We start from the raw sequence: 21,495 nt of genomic DNA, 5'->3' as shown, positions 1-21,495 counted from the left end.
CTCTGCGCTTTTCTGCTTCCTCCAAATGTTATTCTTTCCAAGCCCTAATTCTTTTTCTCAGACAGCTAGCTGATAACAGATGTGCACTGATAATGTATCGCCATTTCTTGACAATTAGCTGACTGAACTTCTCACAGGTGTAAGTTTGAATTAAGCAGCGCTTGAATAGTTCTTGACTCGCTAATCTCTTCAGTCTGCTGCGGTTTGTTTTAATTACCGTGATCGGATGTCTGATGTCTTGTTAATGTGCTCCGCTCTCTGTCTAGTGTGGACCATCTACGCTTTAGCAGCTCTCCTCATACTGACTGTCATCGCCATGGTAGCAAAGCTGCTGCTGCACGTCACAGTCAAGTAAGTATGAGGATGTTCGAGGCGTGGCGGATCAGCCAAGTATCACGTTTCCAAGCTTTTACCCGTACGCCACGATATTCATACCATACTGGTTGAAGATGAAAGAACAAGTCCTTATGTAAAGAATTTTTATCTGGAGCCGCAAAAGTCTGTTTTTTCACTTTGACTAAAGCCAGAAATTTTCCGATCAAAGAATCTCCTAGCATCAACAGAACAGAAAATTGAAAAACAAGAAAACGACGTTGTTTAAACATTTTCTTCCAGTAGAACATAGTTTCCCTTTCCCTTCAGTGAAAACACAGAAACATTTATATAAAGATTTTTCCCCTGAAAATGGATCCATTTTCCTTAAAAAACGAATGCAATAAATATAGTAAGTTTAAGTTAAAGCCAAGGTTTACCACTAATTACAATAATTTTGAGTCCAAAAATATTGAGGGCTTTTAAACAAGTACCCAAAAATTGTAAAAACCTACACAAGAGCTTTAGTACCACCGTTTTAATGGATCTGTCTGTGACATTAATCGAGGACACATTTGTGACTCTCTTTATTAATCTCTGTTCATTGTTTTCCATCTTTTCTCCTTTCCCCTCTCTTTTGTGCAATTCCTTTTCTTTGTCTTTACTTCGTCTTCATTTCTACTCTCAGGTCTCCAAACATCCCAACCGTCAGTGGTTCAGACACCTGCAGCCAGAGCACAGCGTCTTCTGAGCCTTGGATCATCCTGTACCGCCCCTCTACCATCTCCCTGTTCAAGAAGAAGCTAAAGAACCACCACGGTGACCTCAGCCCCCTGGTGGGCAACTAGTGCTCCTGCTGCGTCCTGCCATCTAACCAAACAGTACCGCCACCCGCCACTATTCTGTTCAAGGGCCGTCAGATGCCAGGCCCTCAGACAATGAAACTCTTTGAGGCGCTAAGCAAACAAGCCAACAACTGAGTGGCTAATGACAACTGACTGAGTGAATGCTACTAAATGGTCTGTGTGCCAAAGTGGCCACGCCCTCCTAACCTGCTCAGCACCGAAGAGGAGCGGGAGGGCAGGCAGGACTGTAAGACTCCACTCTTGGAGAGGAGAATAAAAGATTGGATAGAGGAAAATCTCAAAGATGCTTTTATCATACAAGAAGCTGTTTCCATCACCCATGGATGACCCTACCAATCAAGATACCTCCAAAAACCCCTCTGGACAGCAAGCTCACTAGTGAAAATATGACAAAGCTGGAGTGCAAAAACAAATCAGCTCAGTTCAGTTTCAGTGGCAGCCGAATCTTCATCAGCATCAACGAGAGGATGAAGAAACTGAGTCTTTAATACATATACACATATGACACATGCTGTAAAACTTCAGTTTTTTTTAATAACTTAACTGCCTCATGCGGATGAACATTTTCAGCCAAAATCCAGAATCCTCCCATCCAAAGAGTTGTTTATTCATTTGTGTTCTTAATTCTGTATTCAAACTGCTAATATTTTTTTGTTGTTTTTTTTAAATATATGTTTTACGTGACACCTGGCTTGCTGAGGAAAGGGAAACAGGACGCGGAAATGTCACACGGAAGGTAGATATGACAGCACTTTGGGGACGAATCAGTCACCGCAAAATGAAAAGATCAGCGAGAAAGGGAGCTTGTTCGCCCACTCGTTCACTCAGCGCCCATGGATTTGTGTGGCGAGGAGAAGTAGCTAGCTGGCTGGGGGGTTGGGGGGTTGGTGCAGTTTGCTCACAAACTGCCATTTAGGGAGGCTCGGGAAGATCTGAGGGCTTTTTCTGCTCGGTTGTGGGTGGGAGTCTTTCCGGTTTGATGCTGTTCAAGTGCCTTAAGGATCTCCTCTTCCCTTGACTCAGTTCCGCACATCTGTTTCTTTCACAAAGTGGACTGGTGTCCCTCACAAAAGTCTGCACTTCTTTAACAAATCCATGTAGATATGAAGAGTTTCATTCCAGAATAGGGTTTCCGCCACTTAAATGTCAAAAATGCCTCCCGGTCTTGTGCAGTGATTGAAAGCATTAATCTCAGACGGGATCTTTTACATTGTTTTTTTAACACGATTTTGTTGATGTCGATTTATTTTCTTTGACACACTTAGCCTTTTGGGATAGAACTCTTCATATAATGACAGACGAGGCTTTAAAAGGCTTTTTTTGTTTCTTATTTGTGTATCTTATGTGTAGTCTTGGACGTTTACTGAACATATTGTTCACATTATGTTGTCTTTTGATTACAGGGGGATGAATATTGTTGTATATTATGTAATTCAGTGTGGGAATGATGATATTTATGACTGCTCTTTCATTTTGTGTCTCGGCAAAGCATTTAAGCAACTTGTCAAAGTTCTTTTGTGTTACTTTAGCTCAAAGGTGGAGTGCTTTTTAAAAAAAAAAATTCTAATCTTTGATACCAGTAAATTGTCTAAATTCTGCAGAACGCTGCAGACCTTCAAGCTTTTACTTGTCATATAGATTTCAGGCCAAAAGGTTGAGTGCGAACAATATAGTCAGACAGAAATATAACCAAAAGCACCCCAAGGTACTATCCACAAGCTGACAGAAGGTTTCCAGCTATAATGGTTTTCTGTGACATTTTAACTACTTGTGAAAGGTCAGAATCTACTAATGCACCAACGGCATAGTAATTGGCCTTTCCTGATGTGAGACTGGATGTTCAAGGTTTCTGCAGATGGCCGCTGAGTTATTTTCTCACTGGCAAGAAAAATAAAAAAATATCCTAACTTTGAAGCACTTAATTTTGGTTCAGCTTACAAGATGAAATGGTACTTAATCACTTACAGCTCTGTTTCAGTGAAAAGACAAAAAAAGGAAAAAAAATACGCACTTGTACAGCAACCTGAGCACTTGAAAGAAAGGTTATATTTTATGCATGACACAGCATTACAGTGACATTCAAATCAAAAGATTTATGGTTTTCGAGAACTGAGACAGAATTTAATACCCGTAAAAAGATGAATAACTTTTGTTTTCCAATCAGAAGTTTTCTAAAATGTTACTCTCTGCTATGTTTTGCCTGTCCTCTCAACTGTAACTCATGTTAATTATTGCAAGACAAGAGCACATGCCCCTGGGTCTGTGATGTTCAGAGCTGACCAAGCGTAGAAAGAAGGGGAGAAACGGAGAGCAATGGGAAATTAATGCGCGTTCAAGTCAAACACAAGCTAACGAAATCTGACAGTTAAAATCTAACAAGGGCATATTTGTTTGGATAGCCTGGTGAATTATGCAAACTTCCATTTTCTGTCCGGTCCTCCAGTCAGTCGTAAAATTCCACGCCGTCTTCTGAGCGGTGGAAACAGTCTTTTTCTTGTCTCCAAAACTGTTTTTGTTGATATGAATGTCCTGTAGTGCTCGATAACATGAAAACAACACCAGAAGCCCTGAGTCATCACAAGAGGCCAAAACATTGTTTTCATCAAATTGTAAATAGCAAAATAGTGAAAATTTTAATTTATACAGTAAATTATTGTTATTTTGTATGTGAATGGGATATAATCTATCTTTTGTATAAGTGAAGTATCTTTGTAGTTTTATTTAATGTGTCCTGGTTGCAAAATAAACACTGTATGCATGTTTCTTATACCTGTGTTGTGCTTACTCTACTGTTTTCTTCTGCCCCAGCAGTACAGTTTATTTCATCATCAAACTCAATTTCTGATACCCGAGCTGCTGCAAAGCATATGGGCTGCAAATATCAGATCAAGCTAATCCCATTCTCCCCGTTTCCATTTGAAGTCTTTCTGTGCTTTGTGTGCGAAAATCTAAAGGTGCAGTGTGACTTTCTGAAGTCTACTTGCCTTGATTGGATTCAGGCTCGGGACATGTGTACAGGCCTTCGCCTTTTCTTCCACGAAGCACAAAACTTATCAGATATGCGAAATGACTCCCAGATTGTTTGGAGATGCATGCGCAAGAGTGAGGATTTGGAGTGCCATGTGTGAGCCATTGGCGCCACTGTGGGATGAGGTCAAGCATGCAACCTGCACATTTTAGAAGGAACAGCAGGAGTCCAGCTTTACAACTGGAAACACACTGCGAGGAAGAAAAATCCAAAAACAAAACCGAACACAGAGGGGCGTTTAATAAGCTGGAACACTTGCGACATTTACAGCATTGATTTCTTAATTCATGAAAGGTGTTTCTGTTTTCCTTTCATCATTGCTCACTTTGAAACTGCTTAAAGCTTGGCTTTGCTGAAATCTGGATTGTATATTTGGTGGTTAGCCGCATGCAACTTCATGGTAAAGTCATTCTCTCAGTGGTAAACGGGAACTGTCCTGTTTTTTTGACTATTGTTTGAGAGTAAGAAAAACCTCCTCTGAGGCTTCTGAATGAAGCAAATTTTAAAGCAAAACACCTGTGCACATAACAATAAGCAATTTTAAGACTATCAATGGTCTTAATATGCAAAGTCCTCTGGAGATCAGCAAGAACATTCCAATACATCAGACAAAAAAGCAATCTGTAGACAATCCTCTTACTCCCTCTACTGGTGATAAGATATCTAAATGATCCTCGCCTTGATGCTTGGTACCAGCGGCATCCTTTTTGCTACTTGTGTGTAAAATAATCTTTCTACACCACAGATAATCTGAAATGTTGCTAAAATTGTTGGATGAATGTATTCATTGAAAGTGTTTTTTTTTCTCCCAATAGCCGTAGTGCAGATTAAACTTTATTATCGCTCCTCTGGGTCCCAATGAAAAGTCTCAGCCTAGTCAACAGACAAGGAAAAGAGACTTGAGTAAGCAGATCCCTCTGAACCCAAGTCGACCAGTAATTAAGACAACAATGGGACAAAAGGTGACAGTGTCTGGTTACTGTAAGAACGAGAAAGTGAGAAGAATAGGAGACAATACCTGCCACTTTCTGCACTCAGGGTACTGAAGTCAGGTTAATTTGCAGGGATGTAGCATTAGAGGGTAAAGGAGCTTGTCTCACTTGATAGATCTGAAAACGATCCCTGTGAAAGAAGTTGACTGGTCGTGGAGGAACCTGCCTGTTTGACCCACTTCACTCTGCAGTACTATCTCATGAACGTCAATGAACAGGTATGCTGGCCTGTTTAATGCTTTACATATTTTTTTTTTAAAACATTAAATCTCACAAAGTGCATTACAATAAAAGTGGTAGAACATCCAAACAATAAATTTACCCAAAAGCAAGTTAAAAAATGGATACGTAGCTGCTTTTTGAAAGAGATCACAGATCCACAGAACTCAGGCTCAGTGGGAGAGCGTTCCATACTGGGAGGCCACTGCTGCAAAAGCTCTGTCTCCTTTAGTCCTCGGCCTTAAATGCTGCACAGCCAGCAGGCCCCTGATCACATGACCTGGGCATGTAAGGATGTAACGTTTTATGATGTAAGCTGGCGTTTGTCCATGGAGACCTCTAAGAGTCAAAACCAGAATTTTAAAGTGAACTCTAAAGTTAATGGGATGCCAGTGCACCTTAAAGGTGTGACATGTAAGTACAAACAACCTGCAGACGAGCTTTAAGATTTCATAGGAGACGTGAACAATGAATTACAATCATCCAGACATGATGAAATAAAAGGATGATTTCCAATTTCCAGCTCAAAGCGCGACGCAACTGAGCTCAACTTAACAATTTTCCCTAAATGATAGAAGCAAGAGTGAGACAGAGTGTCTAAAATGAAAGCTGACTCAAAACATACTCTGAAGTTCCTGATGAACTAGTCACCATTACTTTCTGCATAAATTTGTTGGGGGCACAAACAAGGACTTCTGTTTTCTCCTCATTAAGTTAGAGACAATTTTCAACCACTTTTAATAGAGTCTAAACACCTCTGAAAAATCTGCAGACTTAAAAGAGATGTATTACTGAATGCCATGTGCATAATGCCATGTGCATAACAGTGATAAGAGACAAACTTAAAAATGCTCAAAATGTGCTGAAGAAGGAATGAATATAAGAGAAACAATAGTGATCCCAAAACAGAACACACAGTAGGCAAGAAGAGCTTAACTTAGGAGCAACAACAGAAAAGTAAAATATTACATTTCACCCCTGATGATTTATACAAAAAGTAATAAAAAAGAAGAACCAAGCAGATTTAGTAAAATCACTGATTCATCTGTTGAATGGATACTGCGAGGTTTAGTTCCCTGGCAAACTGACCTTTGAGAAAGGCCTAAAAACCTGAACCCGAACCAGCTCTTCGTATTTGTGTCTTCTTGGATAATAATATTTTCTCAGTGAATGAAATGAAATTATGATAAAGTTTTTTATTTTAAAATTTTGGTCACACAGTAATTGTTTGATTGCATAACGTCAACTATGAAACCCCCCTAATGGCCTTGCTAACCAGAACAATGTCATGAAACAAAAACAATAAAACAAGCTTTCAAATAAATTAAAATCTTGAGCTTTATAATATTTATCAACAGTCTCTATATATTTTAGATTTAGACCACAACAGGAGATTTACATCATAGTTGCGCAACAAACAAATCTGCATCAACTTTGTGATGCTGCTGTATCATGTATCATGTGGACCAAAATCTCCGATCAATGTTTGTAGCACCTTGTTGAATCTATGCCACATCTATGCCGGTGAGTGTATCATTGATTTTTACCTACAGTTATGATTCTTATTTGAGTAATAATATCCTTTTTTTAAGCAAGTAACCAAAAACATATCGTAGAGAAAAAATATCTAATATCAAATATTTAATACACTGTACTACAAGGACACACTCTGATACAATATCCTTTCCATGAAAAAGGTTTAGCTGATACAATTTATACAATAAAGCAATTTGCATGGAGAACCCCACAGGACACTAAAATGCAGCTAAAGAGAAAATGTAGCCTGGCCAGCTACCATAAAAGTTTCCCTTCACCTGTGTTACATGAAAATTTCACAAAACCTGCATTAAACTATTATTATTATTATTATTATTATTATTATTATTATTATTATTATTATTATTATTATTACTACTAACGTATTTAGATTTTTGTAATATTGCTACTTAGAAAAAAAGACTACATTGTCGCCTACGAATGACGACATCCCGTGACATAACTGTCAGGCAACATGGCGGCGTCCGTGAGGTTGCTTGTCCGTCAAGCGATCCGACTTTCTCACAGAAACATCACCGTTACAGCCGCCGGGGTTTCTGCTCGGCCGTCCTGTCGATGTTTTAGCGAATCAGCCGAAGAAAGAAGTACGCATTTTGGTTTTGAGACCGTGTCGGAAGCAGAGAAGGCGAAAAGAGGTGAGCGACTGTGGAGCCAGTCTTCATATAAAAATCTCTCCATTTAATAGTTCGTTGCCTCTCTAGACATGTACAGACTTTGAAGCACGCGATATGAGGTCATTTTAGAGTCGTGAGGAACTGCTAGACAATTCGGCTAACCATTTATGTCTGAGGCAACATTCAGTGAACTTCTAAGTGTTTAAAGTGCGATGCCGTCAACTTTATTTATGATTATTTTCATAGTGACACCTTTAATATCCCACAGCATCCTGTCATACCAGCCCATATACATTTCCTCCTTCATAACATTCATGAAGCTTCCCTGTGGTCTTCCTCTTGTCCTCCTGCCTGGGTGCTCCATATTTAACATCTTATACCCAGTATATTCATATTCATCATATTTCACATGTGCAGACATCCCATGTCTGCACATGTGAAACCATCCCAACCCTACCTACCTCTATAACTCTCCAAAATTCCAAAAAGTCTCCCAAACTTTTGACCTGGGCTGACTTAGCAGAGCAATTTTATCACAGTCAACTGGAACTAACCTAAAAACTGAAACTAGATGTGAAAACAAACTAAACTTAAAAAAAAAAATGTAGAGGTAATGGCCTTAGTTTTAGTGTCTGTTAGTTTGGTAACTTGGCCTGCTAGTCACCGAAAGACATTATATTATTATTGAGATGTCTACAATACTATGACACACTATGAGTTTGTCATAAGTTTTTATTGTAATATCTGCACTAATTTTCCTAAATCTTGCCTCTAATACATGCCTTTAATACAATAATAATTAAAGGACTAAAACTAACACTAACAACTAAATTAAAACTAAACATTTATTAAAATAAATAAATAAATAAAAACTAGACCTGAAACAAGGAAATCCACTTTGGAAAATAACTAAACTAAACTGAATTTAAAAACTAAAAGTTCAATGAAGAAAAAATCTAATTAGAAAATACAAAACTAACTATAACAACTCTGTAGCAGTCAGTAATTCCTGACTCCTTGTGCATTAGCTTGCCATATTATTGAGGGTAAAAATAAAAAATACACAAAATGACCTTCAATTCAATTCAATTTTATTTATATAGCGCCAAATCACAACAAAAGTCGCCTCAAGGCGCTTTATATTGTACAGTAGATCGCACAATAATAGATACAGAGAAAAGGAAAGTTTTAATCCTAATCTTAAAAGTAGAGATAGTGTCTGTCTCTCGAATCCAAACTGGAAGCTGGTTCCACAGAAGAGGGGCCTGAAAACTGAAGGCTCTGCCTCCCATTCTACTTTTAAATACTCTAGGAACAACAAGTAGGCCTGCAGAGCGAGAGCGAAGTGCTCTAATAGGGTGATATGGTACTACAAGGTCATTAAGATAAGATGGGACCTGATTATTTAAGACCTTGTATGTGAGGAGGTGGATTTTGAATTCAATTCTGGATTTAACAGGGAGCCAATGAAGGGAAGCCAAAACAGGAGAAATCTGCTCTCTCTTTCTAGTCGCTGTCAGGACTCTTGCAGCAAACCTTGAAGTGAAGGAGGAACTCACTCACATTGAGCTGCTACATTAAAACGAATAACTGTGATACACATACGCACTAACGCTCTGCTTTCTAAACTTTTTGGGGATATTCTTTTATTTCATTTGCACAGATTACTGATATTTCATATATGGACTATTTTGCATTGTATCACTAAACCACTGTATCATGTCATATTTGATGTCCAGGGTAGCTATGATAATATTATAGGTTACGTCATAAATCCTACCCCTATTCTATACCTCTTTCTTATTGTTTTTTTTTTCTTTTTCAGTATATAAAGTTTTTGAGAATGTGGCACAGAAGTATGACATAATGAATGATGCCATGAGTTTGGGGATTCATCGACTGTGGAAGGACATGCTGCTGCATGCGATGCATCCGCAGCCTGGTGCTCGGCTCCTGGACGTGGCGGGTGGAACAGGTAAAACCGTTTGTGTGCGCTTCTGCGAAACATCAAACTGAAACATCTACTGGCAATACACATCTGTATTCCCTGTGATGATCTTCAGGTGACATTTCTTTCCGTTTCCTGGAGTACGTTCGCTCTCAGCGGGAGCGGCAACAGAGGCGGGCGGTACGCTTCGGCCAGACGCTGTCATTGCAGGACATTTCCAACAGCTACTCCACGATAGAGACGGACGGGCCCCGGGAGTCAACGGCTGTTGTCTGTGACATCAACAAAGAGATGCTCAAAGTGGGAAAGGAGAAGGCTGAGAGCTTGGGCATCACTGCTGGTAATCTTCTAAATGCAAAACTGCTTCAAGTGTCTTCAAGCTGGATACTCGGTCCCTGTGATTCTGTGCATGTACAGATCTCATCAGTAATAGGAGCCTTAGCCTCACTTTGGCTGAGTTGTTCTGAAGGAAACTGGCAATGTATGCTGTGTCACGTAGCCTCAGATGCATTATAACTGAGAAATCAACAGCTTTTCATTGATGAAAGCTGGCTTTGTGTCTGACAGAAGGAGAACTAACCATTCAGAATCAAAAGGTTAATGTGGAAAATACTGTTTTTTAATTTAAGATGTGCAAAAGTGTCACTAATATGTCTATAACATATTGTCATCAGCCTGGAGATAATACTTGAAATGCCTACAGTCTGTGAGATTTCAGAAATGGCTCTTGTAGAAATGAGGTTTGGTGCACAGTTTCCAAAGGTCATACCTTCTGATTCATTGGGTCTGATGCATAGCAGCAGTTCCTCAAATATTCATTCAAATGTGGTCCTGGTAATAGCTAAAATAGTAGATCACATATACAGATGAAGTTTTTGCTACCACAGCTCAATGAGATTTTCTCCTTTCTTGAAATCAGAAATGTCTGTTTGGGTTTGTTCTTCTCCGCAGTGATGCCAGTATTGAGTTGATCGTTGTGGTAGTTAAGCAAAAGTTTTGTTTGTGGATCTGTGGAGCCCAATATAGGACAGATTCTATGCAATTCCACCAAAAAAAGACTGATGCCAGTGCCAAAATGTTTACCACTGCTGTGGTCCAAAATTGAACCTGGAGTTGTTAGTGGCTTTTGGGCTAAGTCACAATTACAAACAAAAAAAATATCAATGATTCAGAGATTCTCTTCATCATTTCCTTCCCACAGAAATTCCCCTACCTTCTGCTTGTAACTCTACATAATAATCGGTTCTCAAACCTGTCAAAATATCGTCTGGTTCTCAAAAGAAACCATGCAGAACTGGTAGAGCACCAGCAGTGACACTGTATTATGGGAAAAAGGAGTTGTTCGAGAACGCTATCCAATCATTATACGTGTTTAATTGCATGTTCTGATGCAAGGTGGTGATTCCTGAGATATTTATCCCACCTGCATCCTCTCTGGAGCCGGAACAGTTGAACACATCGTACAGACCAAACTTCTGCATCATACTGGTTGGTTTGTTACAAAAGGCAACTCGCTGTTACGTACAACTGCGTTTTGGAGCATTTCCTTCACGTTGGTCGTCTTTCTTGTGGGACAGCCACAATTGCAGTGTATACCTGGCTTACGTCAGTGGAAAAAAGTTATTTGATTGTGAAATCTTGACAACAATGTCAACCTGACACCAGAGCGGAGGAGACGTATGCACGGAAATGCGTTTAAAGAAAAAAACCTGCGTTCACTGATATCAGATATAAGCATCCAGCTTTAGTGGTGGAAACACTGCAACTTGACTGTAAACACTTTTAGATCAAGTAAAACAAAATGTAAATTAAATTTGTGCCACTATTCAGCTTGAAACATTCTGCAAGTCATGGTGGTGGGAACGACACACAGGATACAGGAGATGCAAACAGTTTAATTATAAGTGTGGGAGATTTCTGTTCAGCCATGCATGACCCGAACAGATACACTGTAATTATGGCGGAGCTATTGGCATAAACTGTCACGAGGAATTGCAAACTGCCAATAACCCACAGAATTCATGCTTGTTTGCGTTTTCCTTTGTATCAGGTCTATCATGGGTGGTTGGCGACGCAGAGGAACTGCCCTTTGATGACGACCAGTTCGATATATACACCATCGCCTTCGGCATTCGAAACGTTACTCATATAGATCAGGTAAGTTACTTTTAACGGTCTTTTTATTTTCTGTTTCCAGTTAAATTTTATTTTTTACTAATTTATTCTCAGTTTAAATAAGAGATGAATCCAGCAGCTGTGTTTTTAGAGTAACATTTTTTTGTGTCCTTTGACATTAAATTAATAACTGGCTGTTTCAGGCACTGCAGGAGGCTCTGCGGGTCCTGAAACCTGGCGGCAGGTTTATGTGCTTAGAGTTCAGCAAAGTGACAAATCCCCTGTTAGCAAGGTGAGGAGGAGATGATAGCCTTGAGTGCATATGTAATATAAATCAATACTGTAAAAAATAGTCTTGCTGAAATGTTCATTTTCTCTATAAGAGATGCTTTTATGGTTTTATAAGTTTATATAATGTGATGAATATTGCTTAATTACAAGTCAGTTGACTTTTTCTGAAACTGCAGATGTAACAGACTAAATGAGCTCTTGCTGCCCTCTTCTGGTTCTCTTTAAGATAGTATGCATGCACTTAAGTAGAAATGGAGTTTTGGGATATTTAAAAAGAAGTTGAGAATCATCAGCTGATCATTGATCAGTTTGACTTGCAGACTGTTGACTTAAAGTTCAACAGATTTCAACACAAAGTGAAATGAGGCACTAGAACTGTGATTGCATGTGATTTAGAGGTTTTAGTTTATTGAAAAGTATAAATACATGATATTCACAAATGAACTCTGGAAAATCATATAAATCAAGAGTAAAGGATAATGTTTATTAAACATCTGTGAAATAAATCTGGTCAAGTAACAGCAAGTAGCAGAGGGGTTTGTTAATCACACACACACACACACAATCACCCCTGCCCACCTGAGTAGCCCTCATCTCCCAGGCCACTCATGCATGGACTCTACTCAAACCAAGTCCTTGCACTACTTCCAATGATAGATACCCTGACTGCCATTAGGTATCAGGATTAAACGAGTGTCAGACCTCACACTGTTGCAGTGGGTCCTGGCTCCCCCCTGGTGACGAAAAAGCTCAGTCTCATATGGCGAGAGTATCGAGGCAGTTCCTGGAGGAAGTGATACTATTGAGTAGCCCCATGCTTACCTGACATGATTTGGTGCATCCAATTCTGTCAGGCTGCACCTCAGACTGTCCAGGAGCTCAGTGAAATGTGTAATTATGGGAGTTATTTGAGACTAACACTGGGTTCTAGTTCTGAGAGATTCCCGTTTTCTTTTTCAGGCTTTATGATGCGTACAGTTTCCAGATAATCCCAGTGTTGGGAGAGGTTATTGCTGGAGACTGGAAGTCTTATCAGTATTTAGTAGAGAGCATCCGCAAGTTCCCCAGCCAGGTAAGGCAGATTTATGGTCTGTATCTTATTTCTGTCATTGCTGCGCTTACTTTGATTACAGTTCTGAATTTCAAGTTCCCTTCTTAGATCTTTCATTCACATAATTTTTTCTGAAAGAGAGATTTGATTCATGATAAATGGCGTGAATTTGTTTATCTGAGTACTCGATTGTACTGGCACTGTTTGTCACATTTCTAAACCCTCTTTTAGTCTAAGAAAAAATTGACAGCATTTAAATGAGGTTACAGTGTCTTTAGTGCACATCAACTGATTGGATCTATATGCACAGTCACAGTATTAAACATCCACTCTGGAAAAGAAACAGCTGAAGCTTGTTATGTATTCACACTGTACTGCTGTGTGCATGTCTGTCACTTTGTGGATTCACTGTTAGTCATTGGTCCCCTTGTTCTTTTTCCTCTGCAGGAGGAGTTCAAATCCATGATTGAAGATGCAGGTTTCTATTGTGTGCAATACTACAATTTCACAGGTGGAGTTGTGGCTCTTCACGCTGGTTTCAAGCTGTGAGATGCACTCCGAATGCCTTCTGTAAAATATCGAATAAGTAAAGTCAGTTTCAGGCGTCTCTGCAGTATGACTGTACAGATTTTTCAGACTTGAGTTTTCTAGCTTGAGGCTTCCATCTGCTCATTGCAGAATGACCAAAGGTCAGAGAACATTTATGAAATCCAGAGGAATTATTATGAAAACTGCTCTTAATAGATCTCACTGTATGTGTACTTGTACAAATGACAAGATGATTTTTTTTTTTGGTAATGTGTTTTGGTGATGAATAAAAGCTAAAAAAGCTAATCATAATATCCAAATGGATTATTACCAAAGCTGCAAAAGGCACATTAATTACTCCTTATAATGAAGCTCTTAGAATTTAAACCACTGACTTTTTGCACAAAATAAGAAAACATTAATATAGAGTGCACATGATGAAAAGCAGGACACCACAACATTAGTTACTTGAATAAAACTGTATATTTTACATATCTTTATACACTTTAATTACAAAACTGTATGGTACTAAAGTTTTAAAATCAGTTTTTTGGTCAGAGAAGATTTAATCGTCTTTTGTGCAATTACCATGTATATACAAAGTCTCATGTTAGTGATTTTCCTCAAAATAAAAAGCAACTCAAATGTTCATACACTCGGAACATAAGACATGGCTTAAAGATAAATATATTAGTAAATAAATATTCAGAGAACATATTTCCATTTATGAAATGTGTTTGCTATACAGGTACAGAAATATACAGATTGATTTCTAGCCTTTTTTTTTTTAAACATTTGTAATAGTAATGACAGAAAATAATTATATTCTTAAAAAATATTAATTTTTGTACACATTTTTTAATCTTAAGTGCTAGAAACAATAACAAAAACAAAAAAACTTAAATAGTGACTCAAGTACCCCAAAATGTTATATTTGCAGTAGGTACATATCTCTATGCAAAAGGCAAGATTAGATTCTCACTTGATTACAGCACTGGGTTAACTTATAAATAGGGTTATTTCAGGTTTTCCTCTGTGTAGAGAATGTGTATATTTCATAGAAACAGTATTAAAAACAGTCTGCAGGACAAACAGAAAGGCATGAATGACAAGCAATGATATCGCAAGTATGTATTATGCACAGCACGATTCAAACGGATACACTGCGGTACTTATAACTGCATCATTCAAAAAGAAAAGTCACAGTACAAATAAGGAACCCTTTTAAAAGATGAGTCTTTTCCAGCTACTTTCCTTTGGCCTTTTGATACATGCTAGAACCTTTAAAGATATTTAATAGAGCATGTTTCATTGTGGAAATCGGGTAAGTGACAAAAAAAATACACTTTTAAGGGCTTCCAAACATTAAGTAGAGTGCTACACTCTATGTTTGAATCTATTGACCCCGAGACACTCGCTCTGGTCTGAAGTTTAACGAAAACCTGTGCAGTGTCTAGATATTGCTACAAATAGCTTCCCAGCCCAGCATAAGGCTTGCCACGTTGCTCTGGCATCTCTCATACAGGTAGGCCACAACTGGACAGAAATGCAATGCATAAAACAAATTCTGTGTATTGACCAGTGTCAGCCTTGCATTCACATTTCTATGCAATTTTCTGTAGTTATACATAGCTTTTTTTTTTTCTCCATGGAGAAATGAGTGGGTCACAAATACCTAGAAAGACCCATTTCCCTGCTTGAAAACAGTTTAAAATAAAACAATCATGTCTTTCTGTTTTGGTATTGGTAGCTAAGTCCATAAAATCTACTTGACTTGGTGGATGAAGCTTTAAAGGCAGTGGTCATGTGCACAAATATGCAAAATGTATATGTAGATGCGGATAGTGTACTTATGTGTAAAAAAAAAAAAATCAGATTTCTAGAGCTGGCACATAAAAACAAAACTGAGTTGAGATTTTATTAAAAACTGGGCCCAGATTGCAAACCCTTCATGGCAGCAGGAAGTCTTCAAATAGATGCCAATACCAACCCAATTGAATTTTCAGTTAACAACCTCCATCCATGTGTGTAGTATCATTTGTGGCCACAGGAATGAACTTAATAATATTAATATATATATATATATATATATATATATATATATATATATGAATGACAGGCCATTTCAGTAGAAATCCACACAATCTAAGATGATAACATTCAGTGCTCAGAGAGCAAGGCTAGAACAAGGCAACTGAGGGTTTCAATGATTGACTGACACGGTACCACATACATTGTCCCATTCTTTCAGGACTCAGGTTCATATGCCCAAACCTCCCTCATATGTTGAAGTACTGCTTCCCAGTACAGTGGGGCTTGCAGAGAGCTGAGGGTGAAACAAAGCCCTGGTCTCCTCCTCTTGAAGGTATGGGTGACCTCTAAACTGTCCTGAGGTGAAGTACCTGTCCGTGGGCTCACGCTGCTCCCCTGTCCGCAACTCCGTCTCCACTGTGACACTGACTGGTAATAAACTGCTCTGGGTCTCTGCCCCTGTACCCGATTCACAATCTGTGTCCTCAGGAATAATGGGTATTCTCTGGTTGAGTTCGCAGCAGCCCTGTCCTGAGCAGGCCTCTGAGTCTGCGTGTGCATACTGCACATTAACAGCGTAGTCCTCAGTATAACGCCCTGCTGTGGCCCTGTGGACCTTCATCTCTTTGTAGAAGCAGCAAGGCAGCCCTTCATAGCTCACCTGCTCAGAGGAAGGGCACAATTGCTCAGAGGCAAAGTAGTTCTTGGAGGTTGACCCCTGGAAGTCCATTTCCCTGTGACAGCGTTCGGAGGCAAGACGCCCTGCTTGGTCCAAGTCCTGCCCTTTGCACTCAACATTGGGCGGAAGCACCTCAAAACAGCAGCTACAGGCTGCGGCCCCGAGCTCCCCCGACTCCTCTTGTGCCCCCTGTCCCCTGTCACCTCCGGCAGCCTCTGAAGCCCCGGCTGAGGTAGTACTATTTTTGCTGTTCTCCCTGGGTTCCAGTGATGAGCGACTGCTATAGTTGGGCTCCAAACTGCAGTTGGAGAGATGGTCCCCCGTGTTATATCCTGAAGCTCCAGCTGGGAGCTGGAGGCAGTCATGTCCCAAGGGTGCAGGGGAAGATGAGTCCTCAGCTGAAACTGTGTTGCAAGCCGTAGCTCCCGCTTCCCCCCCGGAGCCCCGACACGGACTCTTGCTCCGGTAAACGTAAGGATCGTAGTCGCTGCTCAGTGAGCTGCGGAAAGTAGAGCAGCTACCGTAGACCCCCTGGTTGCTGACTTCAGTACAGTCCAACATGGAGTCACTGGAGGAACAATGGCACTGGCCAGAGCTGCTGCTGCTGCTATCACTGCCAGGACAGTCAGCGAGGTAGCCGCTGCACACTGAGCGGTGCCCGTGATAGCAGCTAAGGCCAGAAGTGCTGCCATTATCAGCTATCCTTGAAGAAGACGCAGGTGCCATGTGTACCACCGTGGGGTACAACAACCCTTGCTGAAAAGCCCTGCTGTGGTGGCTCTTGTGGACCCCTCCTCCACCAAGCTGCCCTGGCACAGCAGATCCTTGGCCACCATCAGGAGGTTGAGGGAAAGTCAGCCCCTGAAAGTAGTAGTGCTGGTACATGGTTTCATACTGCGAAAAACAGGCTGCCCGGGAGAAGTTGCGATTATGGATTTTGGGTCTTTTAAACGTAACATGATGAGGCTGTGAAGGGTAAGCAGGGGGTCCACGGTGCTCTAATCCACAGTGGTGAGGGTTGATTGAATGCTCCAGGAGAGTGGGGTGGTAGCTCCGGAGAAAGGCCGACGTCGATTGGGGTGGGTACAGACCTTGGGGATCTGGGTGCTGGTCCACAGTAAGCACCGTGATTGGGTTGCCATGCGGGTCCATGCTGGTTCTAGTTGGGTAAGCTGTCACCTGACCAGCACGGTGCACCCTTCCCGGGTAATGAACTGGCAGGACCACTCGTTGCCTGCCATGGACTGGATTGCCGGGGTCCATGCATGCTGGTCCTGGATTTCCCTTCTTTTGCTCTGTGATGACAAATAAAACAACATTAAGAAACATTTCTAAAAGGGACCCTCAGCATAACCAGAGGTTGAACATCAACTCACCAATGATGTTGTGTCTGCAGTGGGGACAGGTGTGATGTTGGAGCAGCCAGGGGTCGACACATTTCTTATGAAATCTGTGGGCACAAGGGATAACCCGCAGCTCCTGCAGGAGAAAATAAAAAATTCAGCAGTTAATCTTCATGCACTGTCAAAGCACAAACAGCAGCAAATACAGCAATGAAATATATCAAACGCATGCTCTTATTTTTAATTACGCTGATATAATCTTTTTAAATCTCATAATACTGTCCGATAAATAATTCATTCTAGAAATATTTTAAAAAACATTCAATATATCTGGTTTATGTCAGTGGTTAAAAAAAAATCAAATGATTAATGTAAAAAATAAATAAATAAAATTAAAAAAATCAAACACCCAAACAAGTCATTTAGTTTTTGGGGGTTTTTCTTAAACCCAGTTAAGACATTTTCAACATTTTCAAGCCAATTAATTTCTTACCAATAAGTCATTCATATGTATATTGCATTAAAGGAGTCCTAATATCTTGATGCATGCTCATGTTCGTACTTTCCAACGGAGAAATGTTTTTGGTCTCCACAAAGAAAGAAAGTCACATGGAACAGTGACGAAACGTTTCTCCGACAGAAAACATCCTGATGAGCAGAATCAGCTTTCAGGGGTTTCAAGCTCCATATGTCCATCCTTGGTTACTAAAAGAGTGACTGCAGTATAAAAAGATTTCCTCATTTTATCTTATACTCGGCTGTGATGCAGGAAACAAGCCATTTATTTCCATTTACCCACCCTTTAAGCCAGCGTTCCCCTGATTCCTTTAATACAGCTATCATCTAATTGGCTGCTGCTTGCAAACAAAAGATTTGAACGGCAGGTGGGTGGGGGCGTTGTATTTATAGCTCTGTCCCTAAGATGACCATATTAGCGATAAACCCATCCTCTCTGACATCATACAAAGCCTAGAGACAACTTGCACATACTCTGATAACATTATTTGAAACTTCCCATGTATCCAACAGGTCTCCTTTAAAAACACATTTTATATGTATTATTTCATAGTTGCAGTTGTATTATATATGCAGAAAAGTTTAAGAAAGTGTGAATTAATGTGAACTTAAGAGAAGCCTGGTGTCCAGAAGGTGGCAGCAAAGCTACACTGAACTGTTATCGGTTGATCGTGAGTCTAATTGACTTTTTAAAACTAACTTGACATCATGGGACAAACACAATACTCACACCACAGTAAAATGCAACTTTAATGCTCAATGAAGCCACGTTTTCAAACAAAGCAGGCTTTTACTCATACACCATTAAATATGATAATTTTCCATTTGAAGAATTCCAAAGTATTAAACTAGGAGCACTGGTTTTCCAGCGACAACTCTTTCACTGCCACAAATACTTTACTGTGTGGCTTAATATGACTCATCTTTAGGCTCTTTTGTTGCTTGGTTCACTGCTCAAAAACAGCTTTGATGCCATTCAGTCTTTTATATCGCCACTTCCTCTGTGCAATCCTGGCGCCATGCTTTGTTCTGTTTTCTTCTCCTCCTTACCGAAGACACACATAACCACAAACTCTCGCGCACACACACACACACCACTACGTCCCTTCTGGGCACTGGGGTTTGTCCCCCCCATCATCGTTGAACGAGGATGAGCAATGCTCTTACTGTAAATCTACAAAGATTAGGATACATAATTTGACAATGACTCCTTGAAGGATTAAAGAAGGCCACAATGCGAAAACAGGAAGCCTAATCACAATCCAGTGCACTCTGGGTACCCTTATCTCTCCAGGTGCTCTGAAAGACTGAGCTAAACATCTAAAAAGGTAGCGGAAAGCGTGTCACTAAAGATCGCAGGACTGCGGTCCCCGAGCACATCAGGGGGACTTCCATTCCATTGTCCATAAAAACTGCATTATGTTTCATGTCAACAGAATATGCAATGAAAAGAAAACAAACGAGGCGGGTGGATGACCGCTTTAGCACAACCAGAGTTAAGCATTCTGACTCCCATATGGTTCACTTATGCCTGCGTGAACCTTGAAGCGTTTAAAAGCATCCATCTCAATGCAGATGTTTTACATTAGTCCTGCGTTTGTGTTGAACTTTTCGGTGTTATGCAAAGTGTCACTCAAACTGTTAGTCTGGACTGCATTATTATGCATTTTGCTTTAACAGTTTGAAATATTCTCATTTAAAAAAAATCTGATTTAAAGAAACAAAACGTGTCGGCAGTTATCAAATAAAAGTGCTTTGCTTTGTTACAAGCAGACAACATTCAGCACAGTCTTTCCTAATCCAGCTTTGCTTTATTTTCTTCCCTTTCATCCATGGTCATCTTTTTATTTGTGCAGATTTATAACATTTTGCTCAGTTTTATTATCAATTTCTCAGTTTTAAAAGACATTGGGGCGACCGTGGCACTGGGGGTTGGGAAGCGCATGTGTAACCGGAAGGTCGCCGGGTTCGATCCCCGGGCTCTCTGTCCTGGTCGTTGTGTCCTTGGGCAAGACACTTTACCCTACTGCCTACTGGTGTTGAGAGGGGCCAGAGGGGCCGATGGCGCAATATGGCAGCCTCGCTTCTGTCAGTCTGCCCCAGGGCAGCTGTGGCTACAACCGTAACTTGCCTCCACCAGTGTGTGAATGTGAGAGTGAATGAATAGTGGTATTGTAAAGCACTTTGGGTGCCTTGAAAAGTGCTATATAAATCCAATCCATTATTATTATTAAACAGTGCTACACGCAAAGAAAGTTTGATTGATTGATAATATGGTCTGTCACGAAGGCGGCCTAAAAAAAAAAAAAAAACAACCTATGTGAAGCTTCAGAGAAGTGAAATAACTCCTTCATTCCTTCCAGATTTCAGGGTACCCCAGGTAAAAAACTCTTCTTACCTCACCATCGATGTACTTCTCCAGACAAATGGCACAGTCAGAGGTGGAGCTGCTGCTCAGCGAATCAGAGGCTCCGCAGCTGCTCTCGCGCTGTCCCTTGCCTTTGGCCTTGAACTTTCTTGTCTCCATCTTTTCCAGAGCCTGGATGGCCATTCTGTTCATCGAGCTCTGTGGAGAGGAGGGTGTGGCACAGTGTCAGAGGGGGTAGCAGCACATTTGAGACCAACATCTGACTTTTGCACGACCTTTCGAAGCAAAGTTGACATAAAAGCTGAGATGAGCGATTTCAAAAGAAATTCCATTAAAGTGTCTACACATTACTGTTGGCAAGTGTGCGTTTTGGGGGGCTGACATCATGATTTAACACTTCTCCCTCTGACACAGTGCATCATTTTGCAATATTTCACTGATGCATGAGCATCTTTCTGGTTTTAATTCCCTGTCCTCGTTTCATCTTTTAATTTGCTTTGCGTCGCCTTAAAATTGTTACTTATTAGGAAATGTTGACTGATAAGTCGGCACGTACAGAACTGCCTACTAGGATTAAACTAAATGACTCGTGTGGAGCAGACATTGTGATTTATAGTACTGAGTGCCTAAACTGATGGTGCATCACTTGTTTACAAGACACGGTTATTTATGCTCTGGCTTAACTAAATCACGTCTCCACAGGGTATTATCCCAGGTCACAACCCACACCCTGATTAGCAAGAGAGCAATGAATTTGGGATGAAAGGAATTCCCATCACAGGGTTAACAAACAGAAAACACGAGGACTTTAAAAGTTCAGGATTTTCCGTCTGTTAATTAACTCGAGTCGCGCGAGGACGATCCCTTGAGGAATCCTTCATTAAAACCAAAAAAGTAACGTAATGGATTTACAGTTACTGTTTAAGCAATATTTACACCACAAGCAGTTCATTAATTCTTCACATTTTGAGAAGGAAATGGTTGTTACGTGTGATAAATCCGCCCTCGGTGTGAGGCGAGTTCACTTAATTAACCAC

At 40.3% G+C, this 21,495-nt stretch overlaps 3 protein-coding genes across 6 annotated transcripts in view; 2 read left to right on the top strand and 1 right to left on the bottom strand.

Moving 5' to 3' along the window:
• The window catches only part of kremen1 (kringle containing transmembrane protein 1), a 64,476-nt gene extending 60,531 nt beyond the window's left edge, over window positions 1–3,945 (top strand). For all 3 annotated transcript variants that reach the window (XM_085476223.1, XM_085476222.1, XM_085476221.1), the window contains exons 8-9: window positions 267–351; window positions 1,001–3,945. In XM_085476223.1, the coding sequence (XP_085332349.1) occupies window positions 267–351; window positions 1,001–1,160 (245 nt within the window). In that variant the 3' untranslated portion in view covers window positions 1,161–3,945. The remainder of the gene's footprint in view (window positions 1–266; window positions 352–1,000) is intronic.
• Window positions 3,946–7,419: 3,474 nt separating this feature from the next.
• coq5 (coenzyme Q5, methyltransferase) lies at window positions 7,420–13,913 on the top strand. The gene is made up of 7 exons (XM_085476216.1): window positions 7,420–7,609; window positions 9,414–9,563; window positions 9,652–9,876; window positions 11,587–11,693; window positions 11,855–11,943; window positions 12,903–13,014; window positions 13,441–13,913. The coding sequence occupies exons 1-7, from the start codon at window positions 7,429–7,431 to the stop codon at window positions 13,540–13,542; spliced, it is 966 nt and encodes a 321-aa protein (XP_085332342.1). The 5' UTR covers window positions 7,420–7,428; the 3' UTR covers window positions 13,543–13,913.
• A 72-nt stretch (window positions 13,914–13,985) lies between these two features.
• znrf3 (zinc and ring finger 3) overlaps window positions 13,986–21,495 on the bottom strand; it is a 70,374-nt gene continuing 62,864 nt past the window's right edge. For both annotated transcript variants that reach the window (XM_085476214.1, XM_085476215.1), the window contains exons 6-8: window positions 20,489–20,656; window positions 17,608–17,710; window positions 13,986–17,526 (exon numbers count right to left, since the gene is read on the bottom strand). In XM_085476214.1, the coding sequence (XP_085332340.1) occupies window positions 15,782–17,526; window positions 17,608–17,710; window positions 20,489–20,656 (2,016 nt within the window). In that variant the 3' untranslated portion in view covers window positions 13,986–15,781. The remainder of the gene's footprint in view (window positions 17,527–17,607; window positions 17,711–20,488; window positions 20,657–21,495) is intronic.

This window comes from Copadichromis virginalis, linkage group LG12 (assembly GCF_057382275.1).
Source record: "Copadichromis virginalis isolate Kocher_CV1m ecotype Utaka linkage group LG12, C_Virginalis_male_GT1.1, whole genome shotgun sequence".
Taxonomy (NCBI): domain Eukaryota; kingdom Metazoa; phylum Chordata; class Actinopteri; order Cichliformes; family Cichlidae; genus Copadichromis; species Copadichromis virginalis.
The sequence above is the reverse complement of the archived record's forward strand: the minus strand, read 5'-3'. Positions and strand labels throughout refer to the sequence as shown.

What these genes read in the sequence shown, in the direction of transcription:
- coq5 (XM_085476216.1), top strand. Translation starts at nt 7,429, where the DNA reads ATGGCGGCGTCCGTGAGGTTGCTTGTCCGTCAAGCGATCCGACTTTCT. An exon ending in ACAAATCCCCTGTTAGCAAG is followed by an intron (nt 11,944 to 12,902) that starts GTGAGGAGGAGA and finishes TTTCTTTTTCAG; the next exon opens with GCTTTATGATGCGTACAGTT. An exon ending in TCCGCAAGTTCCCCAGCCAG is followed by an intron (nt 13,015 to 13,440) that starts GTAAGGCAGATT and finishes TTTCCTCTGCAG; the next exon opens with GAGGAGTTCAAATCCATGAT.